Source organism: Labeo rohita, chromosome 2 (assembly GCF_022985175.1).
Source record: "Labeo rohita strain BAU-BD-2019 chromosome 2, IGBB_LRoh.1.0, whole genome shotgun sequence".
In the NCBI taxonomy this organism is placed as follows: domain Eukaryota; kingdom Metazoa; phylum Chordata; class Actinopteri; order Cypriniformes; family Cyprinidae; genus Labeo; species Labeo rohita.
The window spans coordinates 23,797,620-23,815,710 of NC_066870.1; the positions used below are offsets into that span (position 1 = coordinate 23,797,620).

The following is an 18,091-nucleotide window of genomic DNA, read 5'->3' on the forward strand; positions in this document are numbered from 1 at the left end:
TGGACTTAAACTTGAAAAATTGTGCTAATGACATCTTTCCGCAGTAGAAATAAAAAACATTTAGATATCCATTGGTATAAAACAAAGTCTCAGCTTTCAAATTTTGTCATTTTGTAAGAAATTCAAAAAATAAATACTGTTTTGTGGCTCTTTAATGTGTCGTAACATATTGCTGTAGCGCCTCAATTCAAGCAGCATGTGAACTGATCATCTCTTGCTCTTTACTAGTAAACATGAATGAACATCAGAAGGTATCTTGTTTCAGCCGCGAAAATATGTGTACTCTACATTAATCTACTCTACTATCTGATTTGTTTGTCAGACAAAAATCTGTGTTATGATTGGTCAGATAGCCAGTCAAGCAAACTTCTTGCAAAGGGTCAACTGTATTCCGATTCGACTGACATCTCAACCCACTTGAATCGTCACATATTTGTATCGATTTGCATCATTATAGCTGTCAAGTATTATTATTACAATTTAATTATTTAAAAATATAACTTATTCCTGTGATGACAAAGCTGAATTGTCGAAATCCTTTACTTTAGTCCTCAGTGTCACACGATCCTTCAGAAACTATTTTAATATGCTGCTCAGGAAACATTCATTATTATAATAAATGTTGAAAACAGTTTGCTGCTTGATATTTTGGAGGAAACTGTAATTAGAAAATTTCAAAAGAACAGCATTTACCAGAAACATAAATAACAATGTAAAAGTATTTCTCACTTTTGATCAATTTAATGTGCCCTTGCTAAATAAAAGTATTCATTTGGAATAGAAATGTTCAGAAGTTTGGGATCAGTAAGATTTTTGTCAGGTGTCACAACACAATGTCAGGTGTTTGATATATTCAGACAGTACTCACTGGCCGAGGTGTAAGTGATCCATGCGGTCAAACTGTTAGGGACAACCGGGTGAAGGAAATGCAATTCCAACACACAGCCCTCGATCTGTGGGCAAGGCGTAGTCATGTTGGGCTCATACAGGTTAACTTCAGGACTCCAGGCTTGCATGCTGGGCTCACATGGCTGGTACACATCAGGGGCCCCTGCAAAAACACACACACAAACCTCATTCAAAGCCAAAAAGAAAATACTGTAACTTGCCATCAAAAGCTAAGAATCTTTTTGGCAAATGGGACATACACCTGGAAGGATGAGATAATTCATTGCAATAGAACTGGCATTTTAGCCCTAAAACTGGCATTTCCATAGCAATGCATTCAAAAACTTGACAAAATAGTGGGTTGCTTTGTACACTGGATTTATACGCACACTCAATATCTCTGGGAGCTGCCTCTTTGCATACCTGCCTTTAAGGCAGCATTTTAATTGTCCTGAAGTAAGGAAAATTATAAGACCTTTGTTCATCTTCAGAACATAAATGAAGATATTTTTGATGAAATCCGAGAGCTTTCTGACACTGGATAGACAGCAGCACAACTGAGACTTTCAAGGCCCAGAAAGACATTGTTAAAACTGTCCATGTGACATCAGTGGTTCAACCTTAATTTATCAACGGAGGGTCAGAAAGCTCTTGGACCTAATCAAAAATGTCTTCAGTTGTGTTCCAGAGATGAACGAAAGTCTTGCGGGTTTGGAACGAGATGAGGGTGAGTAATCAATGACAGAATTTTCATTTTTGGGTGAACTATCCCTAGATAGAACAGCATTTGTGTTGGGAGCGCACCTTAAACCTCACTCGGTTTTGGAACTGAGCAATTCTGCGTTTATTATGAACAACCATTTAATCTCTTGAATCTTCAATCTTGTTATGACAATTTTAAAAAAAGACAGGATGGGAGGCAAGGAGGGAGAAACGGAGTGAAAGGGAAAACAGAGAGAGAGAGTGTCTGGGAAAAACCACATGTCTTGGCAATGGATGTGAAGCACATTTCCCCAGACCTCAATCGACCGTAAGACCCAGGTGCAACTTGGCAAAGGAGACAGATTGGCGCCTTAATTGGGACAGACAGGGCTCACAAAATAATTTATTAAACTAAGAGTTAATGCCCTCGGTGGCCTGAAGAACAGGAGCGAGACAGGAGAAGATAATCCCAGGAGAGCCCTGGGGCGGCACTTTCGCAAACACATCGGGGGGACATCACTAAGAATTAACTACGCCCACTGATAGCGGCATTCAATTGCGCATACGATCAATGCCTGAGCAGCAGACTACTACAATCTGCCACAATTTGACAGGACTGTACAGCCTTGCTCCACTACTGCGATCCAGACACCTACATATGAAAAGTTTGGGGTTGATGAGGCTGCATTTATTTGATCAATAATACAGTAAAATATATATATATATATATATATATATATATATATATATATATATATATATATATATATATATATATATATATATATATATATATATATATTCCTGTAATCATTACTCTAGTCTTTAGTGTCACATGATCCTTCAGAAATCATTCTAATATGTTGATATGGTGGTCAACAGTTGTTCTGCCTAATATTTTTGTGGAAACTGCAATACATTGGGGGGGATTTTTTTTTTCAGTTCAAAGGAACAGAATTTATTTGAAATATAAATCTTTTGTAACATTATGTGACCCTGGACCACAAAACCAGTATTAAGTAGCTTGGGTATATTAGTAGCAATAGCCAAAAATACATTGTATGGGTCAAAATTATTGATTTTTCCTTAATGCCAAAAATCATTAGGATATTACGTAAAGATCATCAGTGTTGGGGGTAACGCATTACAAGTAATGTGAGTTATGTAATCAGATTACTTTTTTCAAGTAACTACTAAAGTAACACATTACTTTACTTTAACACAAAAAAAAAATCTGAGTTACTTTTTAAAATAAGTAATGCCAGTTACTTTTTTCCTCCCATTTACTGATTGAAAGCTCTCCTATCCCCAAGTTTAGAGAAATCAGGAGTAAGATGTTACTTTAGTTCTAGAATAAATGTAAACATGCATTAATTCTGTAATGCATCAATTAAAAAGGTGAATAAAAAATGTGAAATGTGAAATGCAACTCAGAATATGATGCAAACCTGAAATAATTAAATGTCACACAATACAAATATCCTTTTCATTAACCAGTAACTTTGCTGCTGGCCTTCCATGATCAAAGCAAAAATTACTCAAGATAAACTAACATTTGTTCTTTTTTTCATTGCTGAAGAGTGTTAATTTTCTTCTTCTGTGAAAGGGTTTTTGACAAAAATAGAACTTTGTATATTAAAAACAAACAAGCAACCTTCCATAAAAAGTAACTAAGTAATGTAATTAGTTACTTTTTTTGGAAGTAACATAATATTGTAATGCATTACTTTTAAAAGTAACTTTGCCCAACACTGAAGATCATGTCCCATGAAGATATTTTGTACATTTTCTACCGTAAATATATCAAATCTTTATTTTTGATTAGTAATACGCATTGCTAAGAATTAATTTGGACAACATTAAAAACGATTTTCTCAATATTTTGATTTTTTTGCACCTTCAGATTCCAGATTTTCAAATAGTCATATTTCAGCCAAATATTGTTATATCCTAACAAACCATACATCAATGGAAAGCTTCTTTATTCAAAAAAATGGATCCTTATGACTGGTTTTGTGGTCAAGGGTCACATATATGCATTTACTGTCACTTGTCATCAATTTAATGCAATTTAAAGTGTTAATTTCCTTGAAAAAAACAATAGTGTAAATCAGCTCTTTATAAATGAATACATTTATATATAAAAGAAAATAAAAGTTGTACTTTATAAACAATAAAAAAATGCAGCAAAATGTGCAAAAATTGAAAGAAATAAGGCTTAAAATATGCTTGTCTGGGTTTTTATCTTGTCAGGATATTAGATTATTTATACTGATTTGCTTGTTTATACTGGATGTAAGTACTAAAGCAATCTCAGTCTTCTTTTTTGCAGCCAAAAATAATGGTTGTTAATTACTCCAGGCAAAAAGCACAGTTTTTCCCTTAATAGACCTGTAATAAAAAATCTATAATACATATCATTTACATAGAAAGGAGATAAATACAGCCTTCAGGGGGCTAATTAATAGGTCAGGCACTTTTGTCCCCAAATACTGACAAAACGGTTTAGTGAACTATTGTGTATTAATGTAAAGAGCACAAGTCTTAATATCAGGCCATGTGAACTCTGAAAGGTTTTACAATGATAGATTAAACTGTACTCCAGGTCGAAAGAGACAGATAGACAGACAGCAGCCTTGAGTCACAGAGCGCTCCTTTGCACCCAGCGTGGCCTCACATGTGTGGATGTGTACAGGGTAAACAGCAGCAGGCCAAGGCAAACCATAAAACTCAATTGGTCAGATAAACAGAGCGAGGGCCTCCACACAGGGTAGAATTAATGACTGTATCAGATGTGGCGTAATGCTCCCGCCGGGAGAAGCAATGCGGCGAGATCTGTGAGCGTGTCATCCTTCCTTCTTTCAGCAACCTTAACCAGATCTCTGCTCGCCCTGGCTCAAGCCTTATTTCTCAAAAAAGCTGCCTTATAGCACACACAGAGGGTACGGTACAGGTAAGCAGGGGCGAGCGCTACAAGATGTGAGATCTGAGGTCCAAGTACCTTATGATTTGTTGGTATTGAACTGGCCTGCGCTAATACAGATATCAAATGATTCACCGTGGTATTACCATGAGCATTATTTCATCCTACACAAACAGTGTTGTCATATTGCTCTTAAAGTCTTTCTGACATGATTAACTGACCGACAAAATAATTCACATTAGGTAGTCATCATGCACTCTATCATGTTTTTAAAAATAAACCAAAAACAATAGGTTACCGTAATTTATTATAGACCTGAACCGACGGTATTAAATCTCATTCATCATTAATATCGCAAAGATATTGTTTTCGTAGAGATATATATTTTTATTTTCAAATTTAAGGCTTCATTTCTCATCAATCTGTTTCTTAAAACAAGACTCGGGGCCAAAAATCACTCTCCACTACCACCTAGCTGGACGAGTTTATGTATGACCTCTCTCATGATACCGTGCTTTATGAAAACGACTGCATACCAGGGGAGGATTTCCATGGTTTGGGCGGACTTTTCAAAGCACAGTCTTATCCATGACACGTCAGTGAGTGGGCAGGCCAGATGCTAAGAGATTTCTGATTAGAATAATCAGTAACATCTGTTACGTGAGGAATAAAGTTGAAACACTGCACAGGATACACATCGCTTTTTACGAAGGCCCGCTTCTGGACGCCACCCAATATTACCAAAACTTGAAGCCGTGCCAAGGGCCTTTTTTATTCATTGATGGCAAAAAGAGTGTTTTTTATCCAGGCAATTATGATTTAATGATTTATTCCCTAAATTTTTCCAGACTTGCACGCACCTGGCCCGCATGAGACTGAACGATCCACCTGAATGTGAATGCACAAGTTCGGAGAGAGAAGCCAGGGCTAAATTCTCTCTATCCTCATTAATCAAAGCGCAGGTATTGTTTTTTACATCGACGATCATTCGTGACATATTCAGTGGTGTGTTGAGGATCAAGCACACGTCCAACAACATTTACGTAAGAGACGGCATTCAGTCATACGCTTACCATCTTACAAGTCGTGACATATGCGTGTGGAAGAATTTTGTTAGATCGTGATATAAAAACCATAATACAGGAGTTAGTTCTGTTCCTCTAATGTGAATGGGATTTCAACAGCACTTATATACAGCCCAACAGCATTGAGACTTTTTTATGGTTTGTCTCATCCCACCTGTCTGTGTTTGCACATGTAAAGTTGTATGACTAATATTCTAATAAAGATTGACTGAGTACTAACCCACTGCTTCCTCCGGTGTCCAGTATCCAGTGGAATCACAGGCGTGAGGAGAAGTGGCCTCATGGGCGTACTGTTGGAGTGCTCCATTCTCATCACAGAGATGACAGTTCATGTCACCTTCCCTACACAGCCAAAGAGAATAGCCTTTTAAAAAAGTGTACAAAGAGATTGACATATCATATGAAGCGGGGGACTCAAAATCCATCACTTCATGTGCTTTTGCTAAGCATGAGCTATTTGATTTCGATAGCAGTGGAATCACATATAGAACATGACAAGTTTAAATGTTTTCAGGTGCATTTCCATGAAATAACTTATTTTGAATTTAAATGCTGTGGGATTTGAGGACATTTAACACCCAGTTAAAGAAATAGTTCACTTACGAAAAACTTCACTCACCCCTGTATCATCCAAGTTCATCTCTTTCTATCTTCAGTTGCGAAGAATTTTTGAAAAAGTTTTTTTTGGAAAACATTCTCATTTTTCTCCATATAGTGGACTTCAGTGATGGCCAATGGGTTGAAAGTCCAAACTGCAGTTTCAAAGGGCTCTACATGATCCCAGCTGAGGAAACGATTGGTCAATTTCTAAAAATAATTTAAAATTACATACTTTTTAACCACAGATTCTCGTCTTGCACTAGCTCGCATGTCACGGATGACATAGGCAGAAGTACCGACCCAGTGTTTACAAGGAGAATGTGCAAAGAAAGTCAAAAGCCCTTTTTACAAAAAAAAGGTAAAAACAATGATGTTGGAGGTTTTTAAAGTTGGAGGAGAAAATTAGATGTACTTTTTCACCTTACCCTACCTTTCTGAGGTACAAAGTACAAAGATGAAGAACTAAGCACACATGACCTTTTTAACATGATTATGCAATACATGAAGTCGCACGTGCGCATTGCAGAGCTAGTGCAAAATGAGCATTTGTGGTTAAAAAATACAGAATATCTCTTTTTTTTAGAAAATGACCAAGCGCCAACCTCCCGGTCTCCCTCTTGAAGCCAACACGGAAGTGACTAAAACAGCAATTCATCGACTGGCCACTAGAGACTGGCTCCAAAAGGGAGTCAATCCCATAGACTCCCTATGTTAAAATGCCCAACTTTACAGCAGAAAAAAATATCTTTACAGCCTGGTACAAAAAGCGGTTTTGGTCTATATAGCTAACTGTGCCCTTCATGTAAACTGTGAGGGGGGGTGAATTTTTTTATAACTCATCCGTTTAAATTATATTAAGCCTTAAAGTTCTGCATAATTTAGGGAGTGGCCACTTGAGTGACAGGTGGATTGCCGCTGCTGTCACCACCGTCTCGCTAGGTGGGCGTGGTTTCAGCAACCAACTCCACTCACGTCCCGCCTCTTTGCCCATTTTTGATTATCAGGGAGTGACGTGCAGTGACGCGATTCTAAGATGGCAACGGTCGACTCCAGCCCACTAAGAGCTTCAAAAATGCTCTTCAGAAACCTGCGGGTGACGTCACGGACACTACTTCCATATTTTTTACAGTCTATGAAAATGACTGATCGTTTTGCTAGATAAGACCCTTATTCCTTAGCTGTTATCGTGTAGAGCCCTTTGTAGCTGCACTGAAACTGCAATTTGGACCTTCAACCTGTTGGCCACCTTTGAAGTCCACTATATAGAGAAAATCCTTAAATGTTTCCTCAAAAAAATTAATTTCTTTGCAATTGAAGAAAACAAGACATGAACATCTTGGATGACATGGAGCATATAACAAGTAGCATATAAAATAACCTATATCAAGATCTGTACAGGTGGAGCTGGGGAGGTGGAGGGTTTCAGAACAACTTTTGAAAGCGTGCTGTGAAATGCTTTAATGAATGCTAACCAGTAATTAAAATGTAAAGCAGCATGTTCATTGGCTGCGTATGCAATATGAACCAATTAGCTTGTGCCAAGTAGTTTAATGTTGTGAATATCATCAGTTTGCGCCATCTAGAGTTTCATAACAGAACTTGTTATTCATGTGGCCAAGTAGAAATGGATTTTGTAAACCAAATCAAATAAAAATCAGTTGCATAACAAAACTAAGTGAATTTCTCATAACATTGTTGAGAATACAAGAAATTGTGTATTGTGAATGAATAAATATTTGTACTGAGAAACATTTATTTCCATTTTGTCTGTTATATATATGCTCCTTACTTTACCTGTGGGCAAGTGGCCCACTGATTGGGTTTAGCCAATGAATGGTGACGGAATCTGCATCTTGACCAATCACCATTGGTGCAAGTGGAACAGGGGTGGGGTTTCTGCCATTGACCCAGGTTTTGTAGACCATATCAATATAGCAGTGCATCCGCGCTACTTGATTGGGTGTAAAGTGGTTAGTACAGTCATCATCTGTAAAAGAAAGAAGTTACATTCTTTCACATTTGATATTTTCATTGGTTTATTCACATTGGTTTATTCTGATCATGATTACCTGTGTAACTCATGTAGTTGTTGTAGGGTGTGTTTATGTAATGGGTAAGGCCACACGTGTCATTGACTGGATCAGGGTCGTGACAAACTTTTGACTTTGGCGCTGGCGCTGTATCAGCACACAGATCTCCCGTCTCCATAGATGGGGTGGTCTCTTGACAGGGGTCATCACATGACTCGCGTTCAGTCACACCCTTAAACACATGGTACAGTCCCAAAATATGACCCATCTCATGGATCATGGTGTTGTTATGTCCCTTGGTGCCAAAGTAGGAGGGGTTAAGAATCATTCCACCTGAAAAATGACACAAATCGACATCTCTGTATGTGATCTAACAACATAAACTTTAACCTGACAGAACACTGAGGTGTAAATGCCCAAGCTAACTTTAATCTTTAAGCCAGGAGTCTGTAAGTATATGAAACTGATTAATTCTGAAATATTGCTGCATAAAACAGTGTGCACTATCCTGTAAAACAAGACCACCACAGCTAGGATTAACAGAAAGAATGGTACATCTGGTTATCTGTGTTGTATAATGTTCTAACCACATTCAGAACATTAAAATGCATTTAAGATCCCACACCTGCTTAAAAGTAACACATTGGCATCTGGTTTTATATCCAAATAGTGTAAGAAAAAGCTTAAAACAATGTGACATTTATAACCGTTTTAAAATCCATGCAGATGTTGTTTGAGAACAAATATGAAATGACATTGTGAGGCTAATTTGCATAATTTTGGTTATACTGAACTTGTAGTTTATGTAAGTTATTAGGTTTTAAAGCAAAAACAGAATTTGTTTACTAATTAAAAACAGAAGTCGGTTTATATGGGCATCTGCGAAAATCTTTCTCTTCTGGAGATCTGCGCTCCACCTCAGACAGGCCATTTACAGCAGATATACAAGATTTGAGCGAACAACCTTTTTATTTAGGAAATATCCATGTTTTATGGGAGTTCAGCCAAACGGACAGAGCTTGGCTAGACACGTCTGACAGACACAGATCGTTTACAGTTACACCACAAGATCAGCAGTCCATGCTATGGTCTGATTTCACTTAAAGCATTCAGAGCAGTAGTTTGACCTTGTTCCTCGGTATACGACATCAAGGTACTCTCGCAAATAAGCTTGTGATTTATGTGAAATTAAACCATAAAACTGTACCGCGTCTTCTAATTTATGAGAAACTAATCTTGCTTTTTAACCTCCATGCAGGGCCAGCGAAACATTTGTGAACAAAGATCATCTTGCACCAAAGACTGTTTTTGACATGATGGTAAATCAAAAGCAGAGGTGGATTATGGGCATAATAAGAATGGAGCCATATCTCTGCGAAATAAGAAAGGGGCCATATCACTGTAAAATTCAAAGCGGCACCTCTCTCTCCTCATATCATTAACAGGACAATTGAGAGCAAAATAAAACATAACAAGGTGATATGGACACTAAGGACCCCTTAAAATCTATTTTCAAGGTGTAGAAATATAACAACAAAAATTAACATAACATTCTAAATACTTTGAAACGGTGTTTGCATATAAATGTGTCTATATTGCTAAAAAATCCATTCATTCTTTTTTTGTAATCCCCAAAAACCTAAACAGTCTCGTTTATCAAGCCATTTTGATTTTATGAGCAGTATGACATCATATTGCCCAGACCCCACCCACGGCTGCTTACGGACTGTCCTGTATTTGCATATTTCCACCCTCAACCCGCCATTTTCTCCACGCTCGAGCAGCTGTAGCGACAACAATGTCTCGTAAACAATGTAGGTGTTTTGTAATTGGATGTAAAAGTAAACATAAGAGTCTTCATGCATTAGAGCCACGAACGCACAGTGGATTAGTTTTGTCTTTGATGGTAATGCGCCAACAAAAAAACAGTAGAGAGGGGCGGGGCAGAGCTCATTAGCATTTAAAGAGACATGCACCGAAACAGGTCTCTGTGAACAGAGCTGTTTTTGACAATGTAAAAAGGGTGTTTTGCACTCCCATTTTAACCAAAGTATGTTGCTGAATCATACCAACTTGTGGAAAATGGGCATCCGATGTCCCCTTTAAGAAATTATCAGTACCCTAGATTAATAAATGCTCTTAAATTGTTTATATGATACCTGAAAAATTAACTAAATGTTAACAAATAAAACATGAATGCAATGTGTTATTACGTATACATGTTAATTCATGAAAATTCATGACCAAATTTAAGCTCACAAAAGCAAGTTGGCGCTAATTACTCATGCTAATATCAGTTTAAAAGTTCACATTCTACGCACAGGCCAAAATGATCTCATTAACAAAAGCTATAACCCAAAAAGCCAAGACCACAATGTCTGATCATGCATCCTGAACCAATGGGAGGGGGACTTATATAAGAAACCTTCCTGCTTGAGAGAAATCTCCTTTTTAAAGGAGCTGGACTTAACTGAGACCGCTTTAATGAGCTCTAAAACACAGCAACGACGAGTACTATAAAATCAGCTGGCAGTTGGATGGAGATGGCAACAGCGTAATACCCTTTTGTTTTTGTTTGGTTGTTGTCGAGTTCCTTTTCTTCTCTCCCGGTGGACAACCTTAATGATTAAGGGGCAATCTACAGGGAAATCTATGCGTGCTGCAAGTGTTTTCTTTTATGCTTGAGATCACGGCCCATTAATCTTGTAAAGGCAAATACAGACAACAAGGATGAAGAGACAAGAATGTGTTTCTTTAAAGAAAAGATTTAAGGCGATCAAAAAAAGCAAGTCATGAACAAGAAGATGTATGGCATCAGGTACAAAAAACACATGTGCGGTGGGGAATGTAGTGACGGGAAACAACTTTCTTAAGTTCTTAACTTGACATTGTCCATGGTAGAATGAACCCAGTTGGATTTGGAGGCCAAGAGGCAGATCTAGCATAACAGTCTTTTATTTTGAAATATTAGTTTGTCTTTTATTTTAAAGTTCTGTTCTCATTTTATCTTGCCTGCTTTTTATCCCTTCCAAAAATGCACACAGCCCCAGCCCTTACACTGTTCACAATACTGAGCTGTGATGTCAGATATAGTGGAAAATATAAATCCATTTCAAGCTTTTCAGAACATTTAAAAAAAGAAAGAAATAAAACATCTGCCCTAATGTGATGAAATATTTGTGATTTGTTATCTGCAAAAAAAAAAAAGTTTTTTGAAAGGCCATCAGTAGACAAAAGATGCTTTTTAAAACTAGACGGTGTAGTTACAACATCTAGCAGAAGGGACTAACTGAGCCATAGTATGATCTCATGTAGTTTAATCTGGTCAAATCATAAGCCATGTTTTCATCATTTAATGGATAGTTCACCCAAAAGTGAAAATGCAGTCATTGATTACTCACCCTCATGTCTTTCTAAACTCGTAAGACATAAAATCTGAGAACTTTATGACCCTGCATAGACAGCAACACAACTGACACATTTAAGGCCCATAAAGGTAGTAAGGAAATTGTTAAAATAGTCCATGTGACATCAGTGGTTCAACAGTAATTTTACGAAACTACGAGAACTTTTTGTGCAAAAAGAAAGCAAAAATCACAACTTTATTCAACAATTTCTTCTCTTCTGTGTCAGTCTCTGCCGCACGTTCACGAGAGTACCTCGATGCATGTGCGTAGTGCTGCTGACTGATGTCATATGGACCTTACTACTTTCCAGGCCTTGAACATGGTAGTTGCACTGCTGTCTATGCAGAATAAGAAAGCTCTCAGATTTCATCAAAAAAATCTTAATTTGTGTTCCGAAGATGAATTAAGGTCTTACGGGTTTAGAATGACATGAGGGTGAGTAATTAAAGGAGAAGTTCACTTCCACAACAAAAATTTACAGATAATTTACTCACCTTCTTGTCTTTCAAGATGTCCAAGATGTGGTCTTTCTTTCTTCAGTCGTAAAGAAATTATGTTTTTTGAGGAAAACTTTTCAGGATTTCTTTCCATATAGTGGACTTCTATGGTGACCCGAGTTTGAACTTTCAAAATGTAGTTTAAATGCAGCCTCAAAGGGCTCTAAACGATCCCAGCCAAAGAAGAAGGGTCTTATCTAGCGAAACGATCAGTTATTTTCTAAAAAAAATGTTACTATTTATATACTGTTTAACCTCAAATGCTCATCTTGTCTAGCTCTGCATGAACTCTGTTCGAGACAGTTAGGGTAGGTCAAAAAACTCCCAACTCATTTTCTCCTCCAACTTCGTCCTAAAAATCGCCCTACATCGCTGCAGAAATACCAACCTAGTGTTTACAAAGTGAACGTACAAATAAGATCAAACGCCCTTTACAAAAAAAGTAGAATAGCGATGTAGGACGATTTTGAAGTTGGAGAAGAAAATAAGATGGGTGTTTTTCGACATACCCTAACTGTCTTGAACCGGAATACACAGAGTTCACGCAGAGCTAGACAAGATGAGCATTTGAGGTTAAAAAGTATATAAATTGTAATTTTTTTTTTTTCATTAGATAAGACCTTTCTTCCTCAGCTGGGATCGTTTAGAGCGATTTGAAGCTGCATTTAAGCTGCATTTTGGAAGTTCAAACTCGCAGCCACCATAGAAGTCCACTATATGGAGAGAAATACTGAAATGTTTTTCTCAAAAAGCATCGTTTCTTTACAACTGATGAAAAAAATCAGATCACAAGGGGGTGAGTAAATTATCTGTAAATTTCTGTTCTGGAAGTGAACTTCTTTAATGACAGAATTTTCATTTTTGGGTTCACTTTATCGTGTTCATGAGGTCTTGTGATGCAGCTTACCTTGATAAGTAAGGGCTTCTTTTGCCCACGGCCAGGTGGCAACCCCAGCAAGCTCCTCGCGTGCTGAATTATTAGCGAAGAACACGTTGAGTGTGTCCGAACTGCTCAGATGAAGCAGTTCCTTCAGTTCCTTCACGCTCAGATAAGCCCTGCATCAGACATATTGACACACAGTCAAGAAACTTTGCATAGAAAACAAGTTATTATTAAGGGAACTTGCATAAACATGAATGAACATCATGCAAGTTACTCAGTATTCTTTATTGGACTAAGTTTGTTCAAGATCTAAAAAAGAATGTTACTAAAATAACCGTTTAAAACAACAACGGTATAAATCGTTTCATTCATGTCATCTGAAGTAAGCAAATGGAATTTGTTAAAGAACTAACATAAAAATTTACTGAGGTACGATGTCATATACATGTTTTTAAAATCGCATCTTGACTTTTATTACCGGTTTTAATAACAACAGTCATAAAAAATCACTTCATGTCACGATGATTAGGGATTATAATTGTTTGAACTGGTTATGGCGCATTAAACGACTACCCACTTTTTTATTCCACTCCCAGCTGTGATAAATCGCCATAGAGGCGCTTTGATGTGTGACGTTAACTTATTTTCACTTTGGAATATGTCACATGTCATTTTTCTCTTTTGCTTTCATAGCTGCTCAAGTCTATGCACCTCATATCATTGAGCTGTTGGTTTGAAGAGGTCCGGTTCTTAATGCCCTTTGGATCGTGCCGAAGGGTCGGGCCTATTAGCTGAACCACCTACTGTTTCTTGGACCCGTTCCATGAGAGAATAAACCAAATATCGTACTTCTTACATCTCTTTTTATTAAACAAGCAAAGGCTGAGCCAATGTTCTTGAGTGCTCCAGTTGCCTGAATCTCTCCTACATGGCTAATTCAGTAATAGATTTCAAATGATTTAACAATTTATATTCACATTACTTATGTGTTGTTCCAAATGTGTTCTGGAGAATAAGTGAACCAAATATATTTTGGACCATTTCATTTTTCACATTGTGAATTGCTGACACTCATGTAAAGCCAATTAGATGCAGAATATTGGCAATAAAACATGTTTAGATGTTTAGAAAAAGAGTAAAGTTTGCTCATTTTGATAGAGGTGATCTAAATGCACTGTTAATAAAAAAAAAAAACTTTCTTAATCAGTATTTTGTTTTTCTTTAAAAAAAAAAATAATGGTCACAAAATTTTTATTAGATTTATTCTTTTAAAAGAAAGTAACATTGCAGCCAATAGTGTAAGAAAAATAAACTTAATTTGAGATATACATTCTTTAAAAACTAGTTATGTTTTCCAGGGCTGCAAAACGATTAGTCGCAATTAATTGAATCAAAATAAAAGTTTATGTTTACATGCTATATGTGTGTGTACTGTGTATATTTATTATGTATATATAAATACACACACATACATATATATACTAAGGAAAAAATGTGTTATATGCAAAATGTTATATTTATATATAATATAAATTATATACAGTACAAGTGTTTGCATATAAATACATACAAATATTTTTTTTAAATATATACATATATTTGTGTGTGTATTTATATATACATAATAAATAGACATGGTACACACACACGTATAGTATGTAAACATAAACTTTTATTTTGAATCGATTAATCGTGACTAATCGACTAATCGTGACTAATTGACTAATCGCAGCCCTAATGTTTTTCTATTATTAATATACTTTATCTTCTCATATGCTTGTTGACTTATTTTATTTTATTTTTCCAATGGAAAGCATACAAAAATGTTGACTAAGATGAAGAGTTTTTATTTTTGCAGTTTGAAATCACGTGATTTATGATGTCTCATGAATTTTGAGTGTTTTTCAAAACCCTCCCGATTACACTGAAGTGCTAGACCAAATTTTGAAAACACCAAATCTCTGTCCTCTCATCTCAAAATGACTCTCTTGTGTCTCTTGGTATCTCACCACTGACACTTAAGTCATCACAATTGCAACTGATGTAGATACACTGAACAGATCTGATTTCACCAACTGCAATATGGCTTTGAGATCAGTCAGTCCTAAAAAACGGATTTTAAAAACAAATAGGATTAATGTGCAGTATAAAAAATCCATAGTAAATAATAGTAGATGCTGGCAAATGATTATGAGGGGTAAAGTAATGAGGTATAAAGTATAAGACTAAGTAAAAAACAAAGCATGAGCCATGGTACAAGGCCACAGGCAAGTTTTGTGATTCAATCCTGTCTGCTTCCTCTGCTGTCTTATTGGATATAAAGACAAACTGTTCATATTCGTTCTTTTTGTACTATGGGGACCAGCAATGGCTAATCAGATTCTTCACAATATCTTCTTTTGTGTCCAACAGAAGAAGGTATAATTCATACAGTTTTGGAACAACTAAGTTTGACTAAACAATGACAGAATGAATTGATTTTTTGAAAAGCATTCATTCATTCGGGTGAACTATGCCTTTAAGTGTGTAATTTGTCAACAAATAATATTGGTTTAAACAGTACCAAAAATTTTAAATCAAGTCAATGTGACTAGGTTCTAACAAATCACATTTTACAGTGTAAGAGGCCAAAACAAATAATGTTTCTAGTGGCTTCAATGATCAGTGTGTTTGATCACACAACATTCAGACTCACGACTTTCTTAAATAAATATTCTTTCCAAGCCCAAACATTAGTGGTTAACTAATAACTGTAAGCACTGAGTGCTGACAGCATTTAGCAGTCCAATCATTTGAATATGTCTGAGAAGAATATAGTTTTATACTTACAGATGAATCAAATAAATTAAAAAAAAAATAATAATAAATAAACAAAAATAAAAAAATGACATGTTTCCAAAGCTAACAAACAAGGAATTGAACACTAACCACAAACCAACAGATGCCACAAAAATGCTTATTCAGGAAACAAACACAACATGACAAAAACAACAGCAAATGAAAATGTTCAACTGTCAGCACAGTCCTCTAATCAGAGCAACCACTGATGTCAAGGAAACTTGTGTTGGTCAGCACTGGGGATTGACTGGCACAGGGTTAAATTCTGAGATGGAAGTGGGTTCTGCCACAAAAATGTAGCATCTGAATATTTGCCCTCCTAACCTGCCTTCACTGATTCTGTCCAGACATTACAAGGTCAAAACCCAGTGAGGTAAGTCCGTTTTTGTCAGTGTTAAACGATTAAATATTGTATGAATAAATAAAGTTTTTGAAAGTCGTCTCTAGTGCTTACCAAGGCTGCAGTTTTAAATACAAAATACTGTAAAAACAGTAGTATTGTGAATTATTATTATATTTTTAAAAAACTGTTTTCTACTTTAATATTTTTAAAATATAACTTATTCCTGTGATGACAAAGCTGAATTGTTAGCAGCCACACTCTAAAAACTGCTGGGTTAAATACAACCCAGCGCTGGGTAAAATATGGACAAACTACAAAATATGGTTGTTTTGACCCAGTGGTTGGGTTACTACCCAGAAGGCTGGGTTAAACATTTAACCCAACCGCTAGGTCAAAACAAACCAATCGCTGGGTATGTCCATATTTTACCCGCTAAGCGCTAAGTTGTTTTTAACCCAGCAGTTTTTAGAGTGCATTACTTCAGTGTACATAACTGTACTTTTATAATAATTTTGTAATGTAGAACTTTACGAAACATGTTTACTGATATATTAACAAAATGTAATATTTTGTGACATTAAAAGTACTATTTTATACTTACACTGTAAAAAATAAAAAACACAATTTGTTGAGTCAGCTTAAAATAATTTGTTACCCTGCTGCCTTAAAATTTTACGTTCAGTCAACTAAAATAAGTTTATTTAACTTGAAATGTTAAGTTGTACTAAGTAACAACTTAGATATTTGTGTTTGCTAAACTTAACAGATGGGTAAGTAACCCAGCTGCCTTAAAATTTTAAGTTGATTCAATTAAAATATCTAAGTTGTCACTTAGTATAATTTAATATTTAACTTATTTTTGAGTTGACTGAACTTGAAATTTTAAGGCAGCCAGGTTACAAATTATTTTAAGTTGACTCAACAAATTGTTTTTTACAGTGTAAGATCTTTCATTTGTTCTTAGTTCAGTTAATGTTCATTCCACCAGAGATTTGTGCCAACAAACCCCAGCCTTCCCTAATTTCTGCACTATTAGAAGCACCAAAATGAACTGCATTAATAATGAATAATAATGAATAATAATGAAGATAAGTGAAATTCTTTTTAAGACCTTTGCAATACCACCGTATATGAAATTTAAGACCTAAACCTGTAATGTAAATACACATATCACATACATATATGTAAAATTTATTGTGTTTAATGTAAAAAGAAAACTACATTTTATCACTGTCATGAATGATATATATATATATATATATATATATATTTTTTTTTTTTTTTTTTTTTTTTTTACTTTTTTAATGTATACATCACCTTTCATGTCAAATTACTACAATTTATCAATAAATTCTATAGAGTGGTTACCAGTCAGATGAATTAACTTACAGTGCAAAATTACAACTGCAATAAATAATGTGATGAGATTAATGTTTTAAATACATTTATGAATATACAATTAAGACATGTTGGGGGAGGGGGGATGCATACTTTTAAACACACTAAACTACCAGTAGGTGGCGGTAAGTCACTAAATGAGTGAGCATTAAGTCGTTCATACAAATGATTCCTTCAGAAACGCTGAATCATTCAGTAACAAAACACCACAGCGTATTGCTTGGATGTACTAGCCTATACTTGTGCTGTGATCCTTGTTTGGAACTATTTTCGTTGGTGGAACAGAACAAAACAGTAAATATTGTGTCTAAAATGTAAGTAACAGAATAACTACTTATTACTACTTGTTTATTGAACTAAAATCAATGTAACATTTGCAGTCATGAGAATATTCAGAAAATAGCTCTCTTGGTATGTTACATAACTATATCATGTTATAAATAAACTACACGTTTAGAATTATTACCTCAGTGTGTTTCTCCTGAGTATTTTTTTTT

At 35.7% G+C, this 18,091-nt stretch overlaps 1 protein-coding gene across 1 annotated transcript in view; it reads right to left on the minus strand.

Moving 5' to 3' along the window:
* pappa2 (pappalysin 2) overlaps window positions 1–18,091 on the minus strand; it is a 69,176-nt gene that overhangs the window by 41,329 nt on the left and 9,756 nt on the right. Inside the window, exons 3-7 of the mRNA XM_051097102.1 lie at window positions 13,040–13,188; window positions 8,268–8,561; window positions 7,993–8,185; window positions 5,819–5,940; window positions 869–1,051 (exon numbers count right to left, since the gene is read on the minus strand). Coding sequence (XP_050953059.1) covers window positions 869–1,051; window positions 5,819–5,940; window positions 7,993–8,185; window positions 8,268–8,561; window positions 13,040–13,188 — 941 coding nt within the window. The remainder of the gene's footprint in view (window positions 1–868; window positions 1,052–5,818; window positions 5,941–7,992; window positions 8,186–8,267; window positions 8,562–13,039; window positions 13,189–18,091) is intronic.